This window comes from Corvus brachyrhynchos, unplaced genomic scaffold (genome assembly GCF_000691975.1).
Source record: "Corvus brachyrhynchos isolate BGI_N302 unplaced genomic scaffold, ASM69197v1 scaffold175, whole genome shotgun sequence".
NCBI classification, from domain to species: Eukaryota; Metazoa; Chordata; class Aves; order Passeriformes; family Corvidae; genus Corvus; species Corvus brachyrhynchos.
The window spans coordinates 7,655,455-7,677,473 of NW_008238448.1; the positions used below are offsets into that span (position 1 = coordinate 7,655,455).

The 22,019-nt window shown below is 38.0% G+C and overlaps 1 protein-coding gene across 2 annotated transcripts in view; it reads right to left on the reverse strand.

Annotated features, from left to right (window-relative positions):
• Positions 1 to 667: 667 nt before the first annotated feature.
• Positions 668 to 22,019, reverse strand: part of MAP9 (microtubule associated protein 9) — a 97,245-nt gene continuing 75,893 nt past the window's right edge. Inside the window, exons 3-12 of one of the 2 annotated variants that reach the window (XM_017736853.1) lie at positions 21,159 to 21,276; positions 19,475 to 19,891; positions 17,458 to 17,714; positions 16,568 to 16,626; positions 15,952 to 16,117; positions 14,781 to 14,870; positions 13,983 to 14,144; positions 13,413 to 13,558; positions 12,551 to 12,683; positions 668 to 6,984 (exon numbers count right to left, since the gene is read on the reverse strand). In XM_017736853.1, coding sequence (XP_017592342.1) covers positions 6,862 to 6,984; positions 12,551 to 12,683; positions 13,413 to 13,558; positions 13,983 to 14,144; positions 14,781 to 14,870; positions 15,952 to 16,117; positions 16,568 to 16,626; positions 17,458 to 17,714; positions 19,475 to 19,891; positions 21,159 to 21,168 — 1,563 coding nt within the window. In that variant the 5' untranslated portion in view covers positions 21,169 to 21,276 and the 3' untranslated portion in view covers positions 668 to 6,861. Of the gene's footprint in view, positions 6,985 to 12,550; positions 12,684 to 13,412; positions 13,559 to 13,982; positions 14,145 to 14,780; positions 14,871 to 15,951; positions 16,118 to 16,567; positions 16,627 to 17,457; positions 17,715 to 19,474; positions 19,892 to 21,158; positions 21,882 to 22,019 lie in introns of those variants that run through there. The other variant, XM_017736852.1, reaches the window with a different exon arrangement.

A 22,019-nucleotide genomic window follows, 5' to 3' on the forward strand; every position in this document is an offset into this window, starting at 1 on the left:
TGCTGAAGGCAAGATAGCAAACAAGGACAGTAGCTGGTGGACTGTGAAACCAAACTGCCAGGAGCTGTTGATACAATTGTACCACAGCTGCTGTTCAGCAAGTGATACTGCCTTCCTCATTCTCCTTGTGCTTTTAACTAAATCTCTTTACATATTTTCTGGGATGGGGGGCCTTCTGTGGCAAGTCATCTCTACATTTTTCTTGTGCACCATCCAGCAGCATGTTCATAACCACTGATGTTTCTACAAATGATAAATTTAACAATGACAGTACCATTTGCTTCTATTTTCTCACTTCTATTCATTTTGCTTGCTGATCTTTTGCAACATAATCTTTCTGGCTCCCATTTCAACTAAGAACATAGTCCAGCAGCTAGGCTCAGTGCTAAATCACCTCTGCATATCCTCATTATACTTCAGTATTAGATGTGCTAAGAAGCATAGAGGAATTCAGGGTAGCTAAGAAAGTTTTTTCCCAAAGTGTCATTTATTTGCAATGATTCCCCAGATGCTTCTTCAAGAAAGTGAAATAGATACAGGACAGCTAAAATATTTTCCCTTTCTCTCTTTTTTTTCCCGTTGTTTTTCCTTAATTGTTTGGTTAGAAAGCAGCACATGGGAATGGGTGCTCAGTGCATTACAGCATGTTAAAAGGCACAAAGAAAAATAAAAGTTAACCAGGGTTTTATTGTTAATACTGATGCTCCACCTGGACGTTACAATAGTTAAATGCTGAAAGTTATTGATGCCGGTAAACGTTATCCTCCTTGCTATCCTCAAGCACCAGACAGCCCAGTTTATATTAATGAACACGAACATATTCATTTTGTATTTCTATTCCTGAAAAATGATTAACATATGATGGGAGTTCTTGCTGCTTCCTTAAATGAAAAATTATATGAAAAACTTTCAATTCTTGTAGTCTGAAGCTATCCAGAAATAAAAGCATCACAGAGGAAGAGCATTCATAAAGGAAATAGTAGTAAAAGAGAAAAATACCTTGCAGTACTAAGAGCTTTTAGTAGAACTTTCCCTCTGAGTGTAGGTGCTAAAATTATGTGCCATGTTGAAAACAGCTCAACTGCCTGAATGCAGCCTGCTAGTAAGAGCAGACTTCTCCATGCCCCAGGCTGAAATAATCAGGTAAGAATTTTGCAATTACTTTATTATCCATTAGGGGAAAATCTATCTAATAAATGTTATTAAAATCTTAGAAATTGTTTTTTAAAAGCCAGCAGGTCATTAGAAATCTGAAGGTGGAAGTGCTAATGCCCTAAGAGGTGCTTGGAACTCAACCGTAGCTAATGGATGGTTACAGGGATGAACTAGTCTGGGCTGTGAAAGCTGATGACCGCCTGGCTGCTGTGAGTCTGAGAATGTGAAACTTTTAATCAGGTGAGAAGCAGCCAAGGAAATAGAACCACAACCTTGGCCTTGAGGAAGGAACATGATGGGTTGTTCAGGGATCTGTTTGGCAGGACCTCACAGGAGGCTGCCCTGGGAAGCAAAGGCACCCAGGAGTGTTAGTTGACCTTCATTGACATCCCCATCAAGGCACAAGAGAAGTCCATTTGACATGTGGGCAATCAAGCAAGTGTGGCAGGCAGCCAGTGTGCATGAACAGGCACTGTTCATGAACTGAACTGCTGGAGTTCAGAAAGTAGGCAAGCACAGAGATGGTGGACAGTGCTTGCCACCCAGGCACAAAACAGAGACATTACTTGAGTGAACATGGAAGAATTTACTAAAGCCAAAGCTGAGCAAGAGTTAAAGCTCATACGGGACTCAAAGGGCAACAGAAGGTGCTTCTGGAAGTACACAGGCAGTAGAAGAAAAATGTGATCCTGCTCCTCAGGGGCCAGGTGACCTAATGACACAGGACATGGAAACAGCTGAGGTGCTTAATGTCCTTTTTTGCCTTTTTTTTTTTTTTTACTGTCGAGGTCTAGCCTCAAGCACTGAAGCACTGAAGAGAGGAGCACTTCAGTTACATGGACATAACCAAATCCATGGAGCCAAGCAGGGTGTTTCCAAGGAAGCAGGAGAAGGGGGTGGTGGGAACTTTTAAGGTCAACAAAGACAAAATAAGTCCTGCATATAAATAACCTCATGCCAACAGCGGCAGAGCCTGAGCCCCAGTGGTCAAAAAGCAGCTTTGCAGGAAAGTACCTAAGGGTGCCAGAGGAGAAGCAGCAGAGCATAAGCCAGCCATGGGCTCTCACAGCAAGGAATGCCAATGGCATTGTGGGCTATAGCAGTAAGAGTGTTCTCAGCAGGCTCATGGAAGGGATTGTTCCTCTCTGCTTGGCATGTGTGAGACTGTAGCTGGGAGTGAGACTGCATCTGGAGCATCATGTTCAGTTTTGGGCTCCCCAGAGCAAGAAAAATACAGACACGCTGGAGCAAGTCCAGGTTTGATGGGCAGCCAAGACTGCCATCAGCGTTCACAGCCCAGAAAAGTATCCCTGTTAGTTTGAGTCAAGTAACTCAGTTAAATACATAATTAACCAAGTGAAACACAGCAGTCCATGATACACAGACCAGGAAAGATGATCTCATATTTTGTGGATATAAAAGAAAAAAGAGATACCATGGTAAACAGCATACATTTTTCTTACCCAGAATGAGAGACTTGAAACAGAAAATCATTTATCATCAGCCTGAGCCTTTAGTGCACAAATGCAGCAACTTAATACTTTGGAAAAAAATTTGAGATCCTAACCTTCTTCTAGGTTATGGTTTAGAAACTATGTTCCTTAAATGAATGTTTGCACTGGTGTGTCAGCAAGCAGGAGTGTCAGGGAGCTGGAGCAGAGAGCTGGAGTGCTGTAGAAACTCGACTTCAGTGGGATACAGTTTCCTACCTACTTATGTTAACAATGATGAAAGAATAGCTTTTGCTTAGAGACACTGACCAGTTAATTTTAATGTATTAAAGTTTTAAATAAAGATTTGTATCCTTAGATCTGATGAAAACATTGAAGCTAGTATACTTTATTAAATACAGAATATAATATACTTTATTAAATACAAAATATTTTCCCTCTGTCATGAATAAACATACAGATAGGATCTATACAGATACATGTACATTCTTATATATTACTGTACATATGTTTATATTTCTCAGCTCTAATTCTTCTATGATACTTGTGTCATGCTGTAACATGTTCAAGTTTCTATAGTGTAACATTAGATAAAACCCCCCAAATTTTATTAGGAAAGTTGTACATGTCAACTGTTTTCCCTTCTCTACAGACTTCAGCATGTTTTCCTAATTGAAAAGTTGTGCATTTATGTGAATTACTGCTCATTCTTCTGAAAGATGTCCCCAACACCCTCTCACTTCTGCCTTCTGTCAAAACCTTCTGCAGTTATATAAAGGCTTAAAGGATGCAGCATTCAGTTCAGGAACAGGCACCTGACAAACTCTTTTCTATCTCTGCCACTAATTCTACCACACTTTTCATTTGCAGCCCTCAAGTACAGCCTGTCAGCAGAGGGACCTTCCTTGCTTCCTCTAGCTGGACACTGCAAAAATAAAGGTCCAGATGATCGCCTCACAGGCTGGCTTGTCTCAGACTCTCCAGGTCTGTTGCACAGTAAACTCTGGTGCCTGACACAAATTTCATCCTCCCATGATACTGTAGTTGGAGTTTCTTCACAGACTAAACCCAAATTCAAGGCTCCAAGTGCTAAAAGCCCAGAGCACTAACACTGAACACCACTACCCCAATCTAAAGGCATGAAGAAATTCAGTCTTTTTCTCATAAAATCAGAGTGTGCCACTTTTGAATTGGCAATTCTGTTGCATTCTGCCGGTAATGCAGTTCCCATCTCTCCTGCTGCCATCTGTTATTTTACCTCTTACGTGGGCCACTGAAGCTGCTCTGGCTGGGCATCTTTTCAGCTTCTTTAAAGTTTCTGTTAGCAGTAGATTCTTTCTCTTTGGATGCCAATACTGTCACTGTGATGCCACTACTGCTGGGAAAAATGCCTGACCTACCACAAGGGAACAGCCAGAGCCAGACCTGGAGCTTATGAAAGCCCTGTATTCACTTATCTGCAGTATCTGTGCTACAGACTGGTTTATTCCAGATAAAAATCTGGATTTACTGGATCTTTGCAAAAAGCTAATGTGCAGAATCCCTTAACTGGGAACTTCTATGGTAATGCAATGCACTGCAACACTGCACTGTGTGGGTACTGCTGTAGTCTGCCTGAAAGAACCACAAAGGTCCTAGGAACACAACCAGACTCCAGGGACTCTGCAAGAGCGGACTGCAGGCCTCAGGGTGCTTCTGAAAGCTCCAGTCCCCCTCCTGCCCCCTCTCCTTCTTGACCAATCTCCTCCTCCTCCCAAATGACAGAAGATGAGCTTAGCAAAAACCTGTAGGAATACTGCCCTACCCAGAAGTTCAGCACTCCAGAGGTGACTCAGTATAAACACGAGTCTCACAGATGTGGCAAAAAGGTCACTACTGTCATTAGGGTCCACTGGAAGAGATCAAGGGTGCATTACCTGCAGACTGTATATAATCAAAGGATGGGTGCCATTAAAGTCCCTGGCTTCTCTTCAGACTCTTCAGTGGAAAACACAGTTCTATCCACGTATTTATGGAGGAGCAGCCCAGTGACAGAAGGCTAGAAACAAATAAAAGAATAAAATCCAGGTCCAGTACAATCATCTTTTGAGGAAGAAAGAGAACTAAAAGGAAGACGCAGAACCGGCAGAGACCTGCTAAAAAACCCCAGTGTGTACCAGGGCTACCACGAGCAAGATGCATGAAAGGCAACTGGAAGTTGAGCCATGCAAGGTAAAATACCAGGCAATATACTCAAACCTGATCCTGCAATAAAATTACTTCATCACCTAGAAGCTGTTTTAGATCTGCAAGGACTCCTCCCAATGGATCAAATCTGACCATTCAGATGATTTGGCTGTACACAAATCCAGCACAACTGCTGGTGAACCTTCACCATTATTCTCAAGGTTAGCAAATACTTCTTGACACTGTCAGTAGACCATATGCAACATAAATACTGTACATTTTGCAAGCCTCCCTCTACTTTTGTTTATTGATATGAACTAAGATAATGACAGTAATTACGTACTGTTCTAACAAATGTATCTTAGCTTTTTGCTTTCTAGCACCTGCTTATGCCTGTCATAAACTTTGCAAAAGGTCTGAATTGGGAATTCACAGAGTAGAGTTCAGACTAACAATAAAGAACAGAACCGTATTGAACATTGAGACAGAACAGATACCATTCTGATTTTCCTTGCACATACATACCAGCAACAAATTTCATCTCAACAGCACTCTGGTAATAGAAACCATTATGGCCCAAACAAACTGCTCTAAATCCTCAGTGGCTCTCACTAAAATGCAAAAACACAAGAAAGAAACATCAGGAAACTAAAGAAATTCATCTGTTTGCCTGACTTGTGGTTTTCTCTTCTGAGGAGATGCCCCAGTGTTCCATGAAATCAGAATTAAGGACTATCTCAGAGATTTATGAAGAGGACAGAAGTCTAGTGAAAAAGACAAGTCCACTTCTCAAATGCTTCTTTTACTTCTGAAGGAGGCTGCCAGTCTAAACAGGAGCAAGATTTTCATTTGAGAAAATATATCAATAAATTAAAGACTATGGGGTTTTTTTTACTTCTTTGTTGGTGATGCTGGTGTTGCTTTCTTTTGTTGAAAAGAAAAAATATTTGAGGAGCACATCTGAACTGATTATGCAAATTCAAATAAGAAAACAAAACCACAAGTAACAGCTTAGTTTAGACAGCAAGCAAACAAGGGATTTGAAGATCTCTAAAAACACATAGTCTTGCCATTGCTTCCAAAATAGTGAGGCAAATAGCCAAAAAAACAAAAGGAAAATAAAAGAAGGCATTTTAGTAATTTACTACAGCAGCTACATCATTAGTAGTGATGAAAATGTGTTTGGGGAGGATTTACTTGATCATAAAAAGCAACCACAGAAGTCTTTAAATTACGTTCTGAAAAAATAATTTTCTGTTTCTAAGGCTGCGTTATAAGCATGCCACTGTTCTGTCCTTGCAGTTCTGATGTAAGATTTTCTGTGCACATGCCTTTAAAACTGCTGCTTCCTGTATTCCTATAATGGCAGGAAATCTATGGAATGTATATGAAGACCTAAAGTGGAATTAACAGCTACATTCTTACTTGGTCCTAGATCATTTTACACTATATGGATTCCAGTTTAATTCTTCTGTACCACCACCTGGTTGACCATTTTTTGCCCCATGAAATCTTGCTTCTGCTAGATGCAGTTTTAATTTAAGAGCTATATTTATATTTCATAATGTAACATAATCTTATTTTCACTGTATCTTGTATCTTAATGTATGAAAATGACATTCTCCTTCCATACTTCTTAGCCTTTTGTCTTCAACCACCACAAGAGAGCCAACATCTCCTTGCCCATCATCCCCATCCCACTGCCTCCTCAAATAATTTCTTCAAGACTTAACTCCTCAATAGTGTGGTCTAATAAAAAATAACCATTCTTCTACGTATCGGATGAAAAAAATGCCAGAGTCTAGCCTTATGTATCCTGGACATACATTTTCACCAAAAAGGTATGAAATAACATGGAATTTAGCAAAACTAAGTTAAATACAGAATTAGAACAATTATTACATTCTCTAAAGCAATGAAAATGAGCAACAGGTTTATTTAAATTGCAGAGATAAAATAAATTAAAAAGAAAGAATGTAACACCTATAAAGAATGTAACACCTATAAAGGATTCCGTGAAAATCAACTAGTAACAAAAGAGTGACTGGTTATTGACAGAACTTTGTTCTTCTGGAAGGCAATAATCTGCTCAGTAATTACTAGAATATGTGACTTTGCCAGGTGGCCTCCAGGGAGGACTCACTTCATTCCCATGGACAGCCTGAAACTTCTTTTGGATCTTCTCAAGGTGTTCTCTCCTAATTTTGTTTTCCTGAGAATAAAAAAGATGTGTCAAAAAGAGCCCAAACCAAAACCACAACACTCCCCCTGCCCCCCAAACAACAACTCCACTAACAGGAAAGTCACAATTATTATTATGCCTTTCTTGTGTAAAGTGAAAAGTAAACATGCAATAGAAATTTGCCTTTTGGAGCTCGGTGCATCCCTTTTAGAAGTTCAGTCACAGACATTGCACAGTGCAACACAAGAGGCTGCACATTGGGTGTCATTTACAATTTTGGTGACTGTCTCAAGGATGGCAGGGTTTGTGTACTGTCTAAACAAAAAGCCCAACACAAGGCCTAGTGGATTAGGCACTGTATTGGTCTTGTATGTAATTAGTCTCATATTAATTACTTCTTAAGAACGTCCTTTAGAGGATACCTAAATCACAATGCAAAATATGTTGTTCTTGTTTATATAATGAGAAGATTGATGCATCATTGTAACTTTCTATACTTATTAAATCACACTTCCTATGTACTAGAACAAACTGGTAATAAATAATTTAATTTTAAACAAATATCTATCTAACTTATAAGCACTGCAAGATTCTAATTCTATTTTCTATTCTTTCAAACAGCAATGGGCCAACTAGGATGATGAGGGATAAGAAGATACTTGCAACACTCTTTTTGTGTCTCATTAACTAATGATTTTCAAGAGACCTGTCATTCAAAAGTTAAGTTGTAATTATTTATAATTATTTTTTACTTTTTAATCAGTTCTATTCTACAGGAAATAAGCATTCTTCTTTGCAAGGATGCCTGCCATTTCACCCTCAGGAGGACCAGCATCTAAAGGTGCATCTGCACTAGCAATTTAGTACACTGGTGAGCTCTCGATGGGTGCAAATTTTCTTTGTAATCATACTTGCAGGTTTGTGGTGCATACTCGTGCACATTTCTTACTGACTTAAAAGTAGTTTTTCTCTTGGTGGAACCAAGGTTGACATTATAGACCAGAGTATAATTTACTGTTACTTTCATATAACCCATGATCCTATCCCTCTGTATATCCACAAATTCCCAAGATGCTGGGAGTGTCTGCCTGCTACTCATATGTGAGCAGAGGAATAGTGAGGTAACTGTGGCTGAGGGAATAGACTGGGAAATGGGTGTGGAAGCATTACTGTAAAAAAGGGAGTTTGAGTGGAAGTTTCCTCCTGTTTTACGCATACACAGCAGTCAAACTACTAATGTGTCCAAAAACCTTAAAAACCAAAGCAACACACTGAAATATCAACCCTATCAATATGATTGTAATCTGTGCCCTTTAGCTTGTTGTCAACAAAAATCTGAAGAAACAATTCAGTTAGGAACATCTGGTCTAGCTAAACAAACACACAATAATTTCATGTTGTTACTAGTAAGGCTGATTAAAAGTAAAGCAAGGTTTGCATGGAGAAGGAATGCCCTTTGCTAAAATAAGCAATACAAAAGTTCATCACAGTCTAATAAAAAATATCATCTCTTTGTACAAACTGTATCTTTCTGGATCACATGGAGCAATTGAAGCAAACTAGGCTTGCAGCACTGTGACATTCTGACTCCCCTCATCCTTCACTTTTGCCTTCTTTCTCCTTCCATAGAGATCTTCCTCTGAACACAACTAGTGGCTTTGGGTCTTTAGAACAAATTCAAGATATTCTAAAATTCTTGAAGGGAACTGTTTAGTACCCTAAGAGGAAAGGAGTCCGCATTATCACTGATATTTTTCAAAAAAGACATCAAGATATGTCAAGCAGTACAGATGAGCTTGGGAAGAATACGCTCTAATGGAATACATATATGATACATGCTCCTGTATCTATAATCACAGAATTATATTGTACACCATCAGGACAGGTAAGTGAAAACTCATTAAAAGTAAGACTTATTGCAGCAGCATTAGCAAGTATCAGAGAATTGTATGCTACAAAGAAATGTGCATATTTTACATTTATCAAGCACTCTCTAGTGAATACATGTTGCACAACAGATTTATGTGTGAAAAAACTAAACCAAAAATAAAGCATACCAGGAAGGGAACAAAAGTTGCTTAGGATTTTTTAACTGTGCTTCAGTTTTGAATGTTTGGCTTTGAAGATCCAACTTTCATTAATAAATCCCAGTGAAAAGAAAGAGTCTTGAGTTAATTTAACTGTTTTTTAAAAGATTGAAGTGGAAGTGAAGACCTACTGGCCTCCTCCCTGTCTCAACACACACAAGCTTTTTATGTTCTAGTCCTAAATACAGTTCAAATTCTCATGAGACATAACTGATATAAATATTCCATGGAATAATAAGGAAAATGTTATTTGCACTAATTGAAGAAGAGTAACAGAAACAGTCAAAGACTAAATCAATAATTGTAGCTTGTCTTACACTAGACCAGCTCAGCTGCATGGCTTGATTTCTGTGGAAGTTTCCTACTCAATAGCTTAGTAAGATTATTACATTTTTTACTTATAAAATTCTGAGAAGAGCAGTATGACTGCAGTATACGTTAGCAGTATGACTGCCACACAGAAATTGAATTTTATATATTGAAGAAGACTTACAACATTTAAGAGGAGTAACAATAGCAGCCTTATTTTTAAAATATTGCAAGGACAGGACATAAAAATTTCAATATAGAAAGTATTTTCAGAGAGATCATATTAACCTACATGAAATTAATAACCAACATCAGCTATTTCTAACCCAGAAAAGCAACAAATCAATGAGACTTATCCAGTACATCCTTTCTTGATGTTTTTAAACAGCTTTAGATTACCAAAAATAGATATTGCACATGCTGAAATTCAAGGTAAAATGTCAAACTTCTTGTAGGGCTTTTAACATTACTTTGCTGGTCTTTGAGAACTGTTTGAGAGCAGCCTTACTTCTCATCGGCTCATGGTAGGTTGATGTTTACCTCAGAAAATGGACAACATAACTTATCTGGGATACTCACTTCTATCCACAGTAAACAGGTACCAAGATTAAGATCTCAGAAATAATGGAAACTAAACTGAGCTGTCATTATAAACTTTCTACGTGATTCTTCTCCCCATTCCGCTCAGAATAGGATGTTACTGACAAGTGTCAGACACTGGTATTATGCAGTAAGTAAAAAATGATCATTTATCAAGCTAGATTGGCTTCAAGAGTTCTTGGTGAGCAGCAAGAAGTAAATGATAGGAAAGAAACAAAATAATCAGAAGCTTGAATTTCCAGGCAACACTAAAGCATCTCATCTGAAGATTATCCTTTTTATGTTAGTACTGTACAAGTGTCAACAGCCTTTTCCAGGGCATTTATTTTCAGGCTTAAAAATTAATCTTCTCTATGCACTTATGTTATCAAACATTCACACAATGACCTCTAAAAGCAGAAGCAACAGAATTTCCATTAACACAAGAGCAGAATGTTTCTTCTGTTTTAGAAGAACTACAAGGAGATTTTTATGTGTTTTATCCATGCATTATGGTCAACACCTGGTTCAGGAAAGCTGAGGATGAATTTACACATTTATTTCTGCTGAATGTTAATGAAAACATACTAGAATACTTTCCACTATATTACTCCTATTTTATTTCCCTTCAAAACAAAATCCTGTTAGTTGAAAGAATACCCTTAAAAGGCTTCCAAATTCTGCCCTCAGATCTGATGCCTATCTACCTGCAGGCAGATGTCATCTTAGTTCCCTTGGTAATACAATGACAACTTTTCAGTGTTCCCTGAAGTTCACTACTGGTTTGTATTTTTTCTCTAACTGTACAGAGTGAGACAATATTCTGGCCAAAAATGATGACAGAGCCATTTCCCAATATGCTTTCTCAAATAAAGGTGTGTAAGCCGCAAAAAGACAGCACAAATTCTGAAAGTAAAAATGTGAAGACTGGGCATGAGACACGGCAGTCAACACTTGCACACAGACACTGAAAATGAGATCATTTTAGAGGTACCTTTGCCAACCAGTTCAGTACCTATCCCATCCTACACTTGCTTATCTCTCATGTAGGCACATGTATATCCAGTTAGATCTGGTCATTCCTCCAACTACTAAAATTTATATTAATAATCCCAGTGAAGTGATGACCCCAGGAATTTACACACAATTTGAACAGGGGAGCCTGTGCTAGGCAGCATCTTTCACTCCCAAAGCATAGGGGTACTTTTTTACCTTTATACAGAGTCCAGGACAGCAAGGAAGACAAATGTACAGTGAGAAGTAACATTCATGCTTAGGTACAACTAAGCTGATTAGGATAGCTGCAGTAAGCAGAGCATACCAGGGCAGTGCATTAGTTACTGCTCAAAGCATAATACTCCCTACCATGGCAATCAGGAATATTGACCGAGCAAGAAATAACCTAAGATCAGATATTAATCATTTGCTAAACTGAGCTGAAAATCACTTGACAATGGGGACCAGAGAAAACAGCTCTTACCAATGGTTACAGAAATGAGAGGTATTCCAACAGGGGACCAGGTCAAACATCTTCAAAGATCTAAACCTAAGACTAAAAAAGTTTGGAAACAGAGAGAAGGGAAAACATGCAGACTCTTGCTGTTTTGTGCAACTGCATATTTCTGAGTTAGCCAAGTAAAGGATGATTGTCCTTTCTAAACCTGTCCCACACCTGTACAGCTGCCTGACTCAATTCTCATCTATCTGCCTCTCCCTCCCACAAAAAAAAAAAAAAAAAAAGAAGCTATTGACAGAAAAAAGGAATTCCTGTAAGGACCTTAATCCAGCTGAGTTGCAAGATCCCATTCTTATAAATGGCAAAAGAGACCATATGTACAAGACGTGTAGGAATCACAAGGAAGAGAGACAGCAGGTTTCTAACCAAAAAAACCTTGACAATCAGTATGAAGAAAGACTGTGCCACAAGGTGGGGAATTAAAACAGGTTCTTTAACTGGCAAGTCACATACCTGTAAGAAAACAATATGTGCTAAGAATACTAGTGATCTCTCTTCTAGTTTGTCTTTCTGCAGCAAGGAAAAAACTCTGCCCTACTGTTGGAACTAGAGTACTGAATTAATTTACTGCTTACAACTGCGACACTGCTGTGAGAAAAATATAACTGGGAGCATCAGAGTTCCACCCTTTCTCGCAAATGGAAATCATCTTGAACCTCATTACAAGTGCTTTTATCAGTTGTAAGGTATCCAAGTCTCCCTTTTCAATACTTCCTTGAACGTACACGCACTGACTGTTGCAGCTGGCAACGCTGTTTGGCTTTGCAGGTTTTGTGCTCTGGCTAATTGGCCCTTCAGAGATGGTTGCTCCTGATATGGAGTGGCAAAAAATGAAGACTAACTGAAATTGAAAAATCTATGGCATGTAGGTAGAGAGAATATATTTTCCATGTATGCCAGTTATCAAGTGCACTGTGCTTTAGCAACGTTTTGCTCCCAGATTCTGGGGGACAAGTGATGTAATGTTGCCACCATCTGGCCTCTCTCATAACAGCACAACACCTCACGAGAATTACAATACTCAAGTGCTCACGCTCATTACACACAACATTAAACTTTTTGGTTTTGACAAAATGCAAAAAAAAAACCAAACAACCAAACATACCAGCCATCTTTCATACTCCTCCATAGCCTTTTCACTTTTTTCTTCCTTCTTTTCCTGCTGCATTTGTCGCTTTCTTCTCTCCAGGAATTTTTCTACTTTCTTCTTATTTATATATTCTTCCTTCTTTTTATTCCTGCATAGTGAGAGGGAAGAACAAGGGGTCATCATGTAACGGACTAAATACTGCATCTGCAACCAATTAAGTAAATTGAGTGAAAAAATATATTTTACACTTTTAATAAAAGATTGAGAATATGTATTTAAAAACTTCTATGTCCATTTTTATATATATCACCAAGGTATAAATGAATCTATTTATCCATTATGGCATCACCTTCTCTGTACTTCTTTCTCCCTTACTTATTATCATAAAAAAAAACAAACTTCTGAACTTCTGTAGGTAAGTGTGAGTTGCACATTGTCTGTGAAAACTCTTGGCTTGTAAAAATAATATAGAATTTCTCCAGCAGATACATCTCATTTCCTTCTTCCTACATCTGCATTCATACATTGTATTCCACAAAACTTTAAAGATTTATCCTCCTTCCTATGGCTTAGTAATGAAGCGTGAGAATAACCACATAAGACACAATACTACTCAATGAATTTTCTCAGCTGCAGTATCTCTGCCTGGGCTCAGTTAGTGTCCTTTTGGTGAGGAAAGCAACTAAATAAATAAACTGAAGGGAGCTGCACGGCTTGTTTTCACTCTTATACTTGTTCTCCATTGGGAATGAAGAGTCTGATCCCAAGCATTCCATTGTCTTCCAATTACAAGCACATCAAGCATTCACAGAAGAGCAATTACACTTATAAGCAACACTTTGGAAGCTATGATATAGCAAACACAGTGGAGTAGTACCATTTTTCAATTGCTGATACACTGACTCTCCTCTTCTCTGCAACTAGGTCCTCTTCTATCTTCTTCCTCATTCTTTCAGACTGTTTTTCCTTCCTGCTTTGCTCTCTTAAAAATTCCACTTTTCTTTCTTTCCATTTTTTGAATGCCTAAAGACAACCATACATCCATGAGAAATCCAACACCTCACCTTTCTGTCAATACTCCACTAGTCTATTCTACATTATTATTTTTTATAATTTCTACACATTCTAATTTTGGAATATTTGTTTGTAGCATTGCTCAGAAGTACTTATCACTATACCTAAAAAGAATGTTATTATTCCAGTAGATAATAGTTGATTGTTAGCGTATTTAGATGAAGTTAATTTTATGTATGGTTAATAGGCTCCAATTAGAGAAGCCTGTTTGTCTGCAAATGTAAACATTACATATTTCTGACAGAAAAGAACCTAGTAAGAGCTTTCTTCAAAAACTCTTCAAAATCCATCTCTTTCTGGATTAATCAAAATTGTTTTTTACCATCTCCTGAATCACATTCGAATACACATTTAGGTACATATTTCACATCACCGCTTGTGCTGCTTCTGTTTTTTCCTTATTCTGTTCTGCTGGTGTCTTTTCCTCAAGTTCACCAAGCTTCTTTTTTTCACTTAACTTCTTTGCTTCTTTCTCCTTCTTTTTTTTCCAGGCTTCAAAACATGCAATTGATTCTTCTCTTTTAAGTGCTTCTTTCTAGATTGGAAATAAATTAATTTCAGTATAAAATTCGAAGTGAAATAGTATGCTTTAAACATTGCTAAATGGAGTAATAAAGAAATAGACATTGATTTGCTGACAACATTGCAAGTATTACAATTAAATATATACAGTGTTTTTTTCTATGCCCATTTTTAATTTAATTGAATGAGATGAACCACTCCTGCAAAATACGTGTAGAAGGATATGAAATACATGTTAAGTGCTTAGAAGTGAAACATATTAAATACCTAAAAGCCAAATCAAAGGATGTGAATGATACTATTCAAAATACAATCCCCTGTAGGTAAGCAAATCTTGAGGCAGGGAGTAAATGCCTCATGTTCTCATGCACAAAACAAAGCTTAGCACCTTAAGAGCTGAGCATCCCAAAGTCTTTGTAAACAAACTTGAAAATTAATCTAGGAAGCACATAATGTAGGGAAGCACTGGACAGACACTGTTGACCACAACCACAACAAGCAGGACATGCCGTTTCCTGTCTCACATCACCTCGTGCTATTGGGAGGAAACCAGATACCTTACAACAGCAGAGTGATGCACTTAGGCAGGAAGCACACTTCAAAGAACCACATTTTGTCAACTTCTTTTTAAACAACAATGTAAACAAACCTTTTCAGTATTGTTCCTTAGAATTTCAGCTTTCTCCTTTTCAGTTCTCTTTAATTCCAGTAGAAGGAGCTTTTTCTTTTCCAACCAGTTCTGTAAGAATCATTAAAATATTTTTAAAGTCCTTTTAAGGTGTAAGTAAAGAGCAGCACCAATATAATGACCATGAAAATTACTCTTAGTTCATCCATGTGCTAGTTAAATAAGCATCCCATGTGGAAGACTTAGCTGTTATCACACGAACATTGTGATCAAAAAAAACTATGGCTCTAAAATCACAGCTACAAAATCTAAAAAAAGCTGCAAGATCTTTTAAAAAGCATCTTCCTAGAAACACCAAAAAAATTCAAGCATTAATCAAAATGAAATAGAAGAATGGAATAAAGATTCTTATCATGTGGTATATAGGAATATTATTTACATTTGTTGTCTCTCTTGCAAATACCTGTAATTAAAGAGAATAAAATCCTACTGGGAGAAGTGAGGCAGCCATAAAAGGTTATGAGCCATCTGCAGAATCAGACTTAAATTTTCAAGAATTAGCTGTGTATTTGGTACACAGCTCAAAGAAAAAAATCCTAAATGAAGACTATTTTACTTTTAAAAACTATAGAGACAATATAAATATTGATTTGAGAGTCTAAAATTTATTCTAGGGCCATAAAAAGTATTAAGAACACATACCAATATCAACAGTGTCTGTTAACGAGCGCTGTTCTCAAAGAGATTAGCAAAAATCTGCTGAAACCCTGAAAATAATTGTTGTGAGATTCCACAAGGAATTTACATAGATTATTCTTCTGGAAAGAGTATAGGATTTGTTATCACTTTTCCTGAATGCCATTTGAATAGAACATATCAGGAAACAAACCCAACCTAAAGTACACACTTACCTACATTAAGGATAAAGTAGAAATAATGGAAAATGTGTGCCTGAAAATAGTCTGACACAACTAATTATGAACCATATAAAAATATTATGTCCCTTTCATTGAGCTTTTTGTTCATAATATGAGGAAAAGGCATAACCAACAGAATAAAAGGATTACTAAACCTGTAAGCCAATGAAAGGAATGTAGTAAAAAATACTGATTTCAAGAAAATATGAGGTGTTGACCCCTCTATCAGGACCTTCATATTTTTGTTTGTTGGTTTGTTCATTTTAAAAATCTACCTGAAAAACAGCTGCCCTTAAATCATCTACTTTGTTCAATTCTGGACTTTTCTTCAGCATGCATTTATCCTCCAACACCTTTAATGATCCCAGATACTGAGATGAAACAGGTGAAGTTGATGGAACAGCTTTCCCCTTTTTCTTTAAATGCACAAAAGATGTAGACCTAGGAAAATACCAGGACACAAACACATTAATGACCTTTCCATTTATTGTAGCTGATACCAAGTAGTGTTCCTCTTGTTTCAGTGCATACCAAAAGTTACTGTGATTCTTTTTTTAGATGTGCTTAGCTGGGGACTGGGGAAAAGAAAAGGAGAAGGAACTTACCTCTTGTAAGTTTATGAAGTACTTACACTTTCAGCTAAAAAACAGCTTAGAGCCTGTAAAGACCCCAGTAACACACTCATCACAGACACTGGCAAAAGGTCTGGGAGTCTGATCTGACATAAACCTGAGCAAGGGTCATAACAACATGCCACATGCACTAAACTGTTTTCCACAGATGCTCAGAGGCTGTCAGCAGTGAAGACAATGCTGACAGAAAATGAGAGTGGAGCAGCATCGTCAGGGCATCTTAAACAGCTCAGACCAACACCTGGCATCCTTCTCTTACCTGTCAGATAAAGAAGCATTTGGGTTTTGTAGAACTCTCTCCTTTGTTTCACTTAGTTTCTAAGAAACACAGAGGAAAAGTAAAGTTACAGAGTTTCTCAAGCAACAGATCAGGATGAAACAGGTTTTTACAAGCTAACAAGGACACTGAGAATTGGACCCTTATGGATCCCTTCCAAGTCAAGATATTCCATGGTCTCATGATGTTACAAAAATAGGCAAGAAAGACACCCTGATAAGGAGAGGGTATAGTACAGGGTAAGAAAGTAAGGAGAGAACAAAGCAAAACGAAACAAAAAAGACCCAAAACCAATCAACCAATCAAACTTTCATAATGCCTGTATCATTTTGGAATGGCACCTTTATTTGTATTATGTAAAAACATAGTCAACAGTTTAGAAATAATAAGAAGTCAAAAGAACCCAGCTGGGTTATTCTATAAATGCTTTTAAGTCTTTTGAATACTTAGCTTTAATAATTACATGTATCTACATATTTTCTTTTTAGGATAAAGCATAGAGTGCTTTGCATCTTATCCATTATTCAGGTCACACCATGGATTCCATCCTCTGCCAACACACACTGCTCACTGCTGTTCAGCTATCCTCACAACAGAGATTTGACTTTTTCACTTTGAGAAAGGTACTTTCTTAAGGCTGCAAAACACATTTCAGTACCTTTATCTGATTTAAATAATTTGTGGAAAAGGTATTCCTTAAATCTTTCCTAAAGCTATACAGAATTTGTAAGATCCTCAGCTCTAGAAACCAGATATTAAATTGTCAGCTTTACAGACAGTGTTCTACACACTTAAGGTACCAACTTTACAAAACCTTCCATTGTGCCTCTAGGACATTGTTCCAACAATGGTAAACTGTGTATGAGCAATACCTTGACAGAGCTCTTTGACATGTTCTTTGCCTTCCCATGCTCAGATTGATCATTCACTGATACCTCCTGCATTGTATCAGTTACTATTTGCCCTTCCACTATTTTCATCATTCCATCTGAACTGTCAGCTGTTGGCTGCTCTAATTCCTTTGTTTTCTCATAGACTGTGGTCCTCATTTGCTCTGTCACAGAAGAGGATTTCCTACCACTGTCCTCCAGTTTCAAGTCGCTGGTGCTGACAGTCTTCTGATCTTGATCTAAAGGGAGAAAAAAGATTGAGAGGACACATTAACAAGAACTTCATTGTTTCTGAGTACTGTTACTTCTGTACAGAATGCATTTCTAGAAAAACCGTCAATCTATGAAAGTTGTTACTAAATTTTATATGGTATAATGTATTTTCTGTATGTCCCCTTCTAAGAACTATATACTAGTAAGAACAGTATTCACTTGTATTTGCATGTCAGACTGGAGTAGTAACTGCAGCTTTAACTAATGTTAGAGAATGTGGCAGCAAGACAAAGGCAAAATTTTCCATCTGCCTTTCATGGCTGTAGTACAGAAACCAAAAGCAAGAGTCAGTGCAATCACAGCAAGAGCTCTTCTGACATCCAGCAAACTTCTAATGAAGTCTACAAGTGAACACTTTGGGTAACAAATACTGCTTTCATTGTGTGGTGTTTTTCAGGGGTGTGTGACACATGAGGGAATAACTGAAAAATTCTGCAGTGGGAATTTAAAGAAAACACCACCTCAATCTGAATGTATGCCTAAGTGGTGAAATTGTTACTTATGGAACACTTTATTAATAAGACTTAAAAACCAGTTTTATCAGATTTCAACTGTCAGAAATGCAGAGACCTAAATTTGTAAAACAATTCAGACAGAAGCCAAAAAATGCCCCAGTAAAACCAAATTATAAGTCTTCCACATATTTCCGATGGAATTCTTCAGAAAAACAGAATTTTTGGATGACAAATTAACTGCAAATTACCTGAAGAAAGGAACATTAATGCCCATAATCTAAGAAATTTAACCTAGATTTACAGGGATGAAGATAAGTTCAAGGTGACAAGAATTCTGAATTTATAACCAATACTGCAGTCTGTCACTGAAGAAAAGGAGTAGTTCAGCTTCTTTTCCGCTAGTCTAAAACTACACAGGCACACCAGCCAGGAAAGAGAGTTGTCTGCACATTCAAGAGAATGTGCAAAGTCTGCACTTTGGTGCCATCAAGTGGAAAGAAAAAACGAAGCCAATACCTTTAATCATGCTCTCCCAATTTCGAAGTTATCATATTCCATCACAGGTAATGACCGGCCATAAACTTATCTGAACATCAAACAGGACAAACTCCTCTCATATTAGGAATTAGATAAAAATACAAAGTCTTTTGGCACATATAGTCAATTAGCAGAATTCCAAATTCTGCTTTGCATATTAAAAATGAATTAGCTATTCTGATACTGAAATACAAGTTTGGGGGGTTTATGTGTTTGACTATACCTCCAAAGTGTGTCAGTATCTTCGAAGTAAAAGCTCATTTGAAGTTTCACTTGAAATAATGAGACATCTACCACTCACAAATGGTTTGGCTACAGCTGATTTTCTGACATTCTGTTACATTACAGCTTCACCTGGTCATAGAAAAGGAGTTTAATGGCCCTTCCATTAAAGGGTGCATGGATGCTGTGGACATGATGTCAACACAGCCTTCTGTGCCGTGCACACACTGAGAAGGCATCTTGGCAGCCCTGTCACACCTTCCATTCACATTGCACTGATGGAGAGCTGAACTTTAAGGACCTAAACAGCTGGTTGTCATCTTCTGAAAGGAAAAGGCAAACAGGAACCTCCTACTCTTGGCCCACACTGGTTCAGTTTACCCCCTGGCAGACAGAGTTTGTGTATTTTTAGAAGCAGATGATTGTTAACACAGAAAATAACCCTAATTAAAATGCTTTAAAATATTGTAACATGGCTAAGCAGCAACAACATTCAAACACTTTCTTTTCACCTGATGCTGAAGCCTTTCCTTTTTTGTGCATCCGAGGCTTTGCTTTTGGTTGGTTTTCCTCTTGATTTTCTTTTTTATGTAGCTCATTAATAGGCAAGTCATCACTTTCACTATTATCATGCAATACATCTTCAGCAGCCGAATGCTCTTCATTATATTTTCTGTTATTATCCTCATGTTGGCCTTCCAAACATCCTTCTTCACCATCTTTTCTGTCATTCTGTATGTTTTCACCTTCTAAAACCATTATTTGCTGAAGCCTCTTTTCATGACAGGATAAATTCAAGTCATCAGCAGCTTCATTTTCTGAATCTACTGCTTTTTGGGAAGCATCATCATTCAAGAGAGGACTCCCAGCAACAGATTTCTCAGTGCTTGTAGAATCTGAATTACTTTCAGCAAGTTCTTTCCTAATACCTGCAAAGAGCATATTACCAAGTTGCATTTGATACAAGTGGGAAAAAAAACGGGACACAGAAGCAGTATCACCTACAACCTAACACTATTTTTCATAAAACATCCTCCTTAGTTTCTGAGCATTTCTCTTTCTGTGCCTCCGATCTCTGCAAAGCCACCAAACTATGGCCTTATTCTACTTCCTTTCCTGTCATCTGTTTTCATGGACCCAATCAAAAAAAAAAATTCACTCATTAATTCTCTTCTGCCATGCAATTTAAAGCCCTTCTAAAAAAAAATGTCTCAGTGCCACAGGAAGTGGAAGCAAGTCAACAACAACAAAGCTGGGCAGGTTTGGTATTAGAATCCATCCTCCCTTCCCTTCACTTCTGCCCCATTTAAACTCTACTAGAAGATACTCAAAGGAAGTATCTTCTACAATGCTAAGGTTCACATGCTTAACATAAATATTTATCTTCCTCTAGCCTATTATTGCTAATTGACCTAATTTCAGAGTTCAAATGTTTGAGAAAGGTGACAAAGGAATGTCATGATAGTAAAGTAATGCATTTACTGCTGGAGAGCTTTTTTCCCTAAATCTTGTCAACAAATGGAAATCAAAGCATCCCACAAACTGTTAAAAGATGTTTCAGGTGTGAATGAAAAACAGGCCACAGAGGAAGTCCTTTTAAAAATACATGATCATATTAAACACTCCTATTTTCCTTAGCATTTAGTGCTATACCAGCAGGAAGACAAGTCATTAGGCCAATCTTGTAATTTGGCCAAACATAAACATTAGCAAACATAAAATGCATCCTGCTCCAAGAAAAACAGCCAGATCAAACCTATTCCTGGTTTACATACACTGCTGGGCAAGCACACTCTGCAGCATGTCCTGCAGCCCTTATTCACTGATTGTCCAGACGGGGAAACCAGGACGAAAAAACCATTGGCTTTCTCTCTGCCCATGTCCATTTTCATTTACAGTACTGTGCACTCCTGTCTCGTCCCAGTGTCAAGTAACCAACATGGCTAAGGAGGAGAACTGGGCACCACAATTGTAAGAACCAGTACAGACTATGTGTGGTCTAACAGCTTGGCACCTCCACTGATTTCATTGGGAATTCTGCTGCTAATTTGGCAGAGGAGGACTCAGTGATTTAGAAGTTGTTAAAATATGAAATCTTGGAACACTAAGTCATATTGACACATAAGGCTTCTCTACAATCTAGTAATGAGTTAAGAAAGGGAAGAACACAAGGAAAAATATTTAATTTTGTTTTACCATTTAACATGCCATCTTCATCACTTTCAAAGTCATCTGAATATTCATCTGTTTCCTTGCTTGTTGCATAATCCAAAATTGCTCCCTGTAGCTCATCCTGAAATGGTTTCACAAATAACTTTTACATAAAAGAGAAGATTCATTTGTTCAAGTTCAGCACTAATTCTCCCCTCCCACACATACATAAACAAAACTAAGCAACAGAGGTAGGCCCATTTAATTGACAATTACTGTGAAGCATAGTGCTTCCATTCTAGCTCCATTCCCCTAACACATCTGCATCAAAAAAGTCGCCAAATCTCCACGTATTTATTTATATTTTTTCTTCATAAGGAACATATCTTGAAAATCCCTCTTCCATTTTTTGGCACTTATGGTGTATCATCATGTGACACTTCTCCTCTTTTGTATGTTTCTACTGGCAAGAGCACAAGAGTCTGTGAGAGCAGGTGAGCACGGACGAGCTCTTCACTGCCACAGGACAGGAGCCTGAAGCAGGTGGCAGGTCCAAACCAGTGAAGAACTTCATATATTTCGGACTCTGCTGCAGGACATCATGGACACACCACATTTACATGATTCTGAAGAGCACTCGGCTTATTTACAGATTGCAAGTACATTAAGAAATGCACCAGTATCTCCAGATTCCAGGCCTTGACCCACAAACCACGAGGAGCAGTGGTTTGTCCGGGCCTTGGGCGCTTCCCGAGGCACCTGCTGGGGGACAGGAGGAGAGCAGCTCCGGCTGTCCTCACGGAGGGCAACCTGCTTGCCCGCTTTCATTTTGAAAGCAACGCGGATTTCTGTGGGTGTGTTGCCCGTAACAGCGAATTACCGTATTCCCAGGGGCAGAAACCTGCT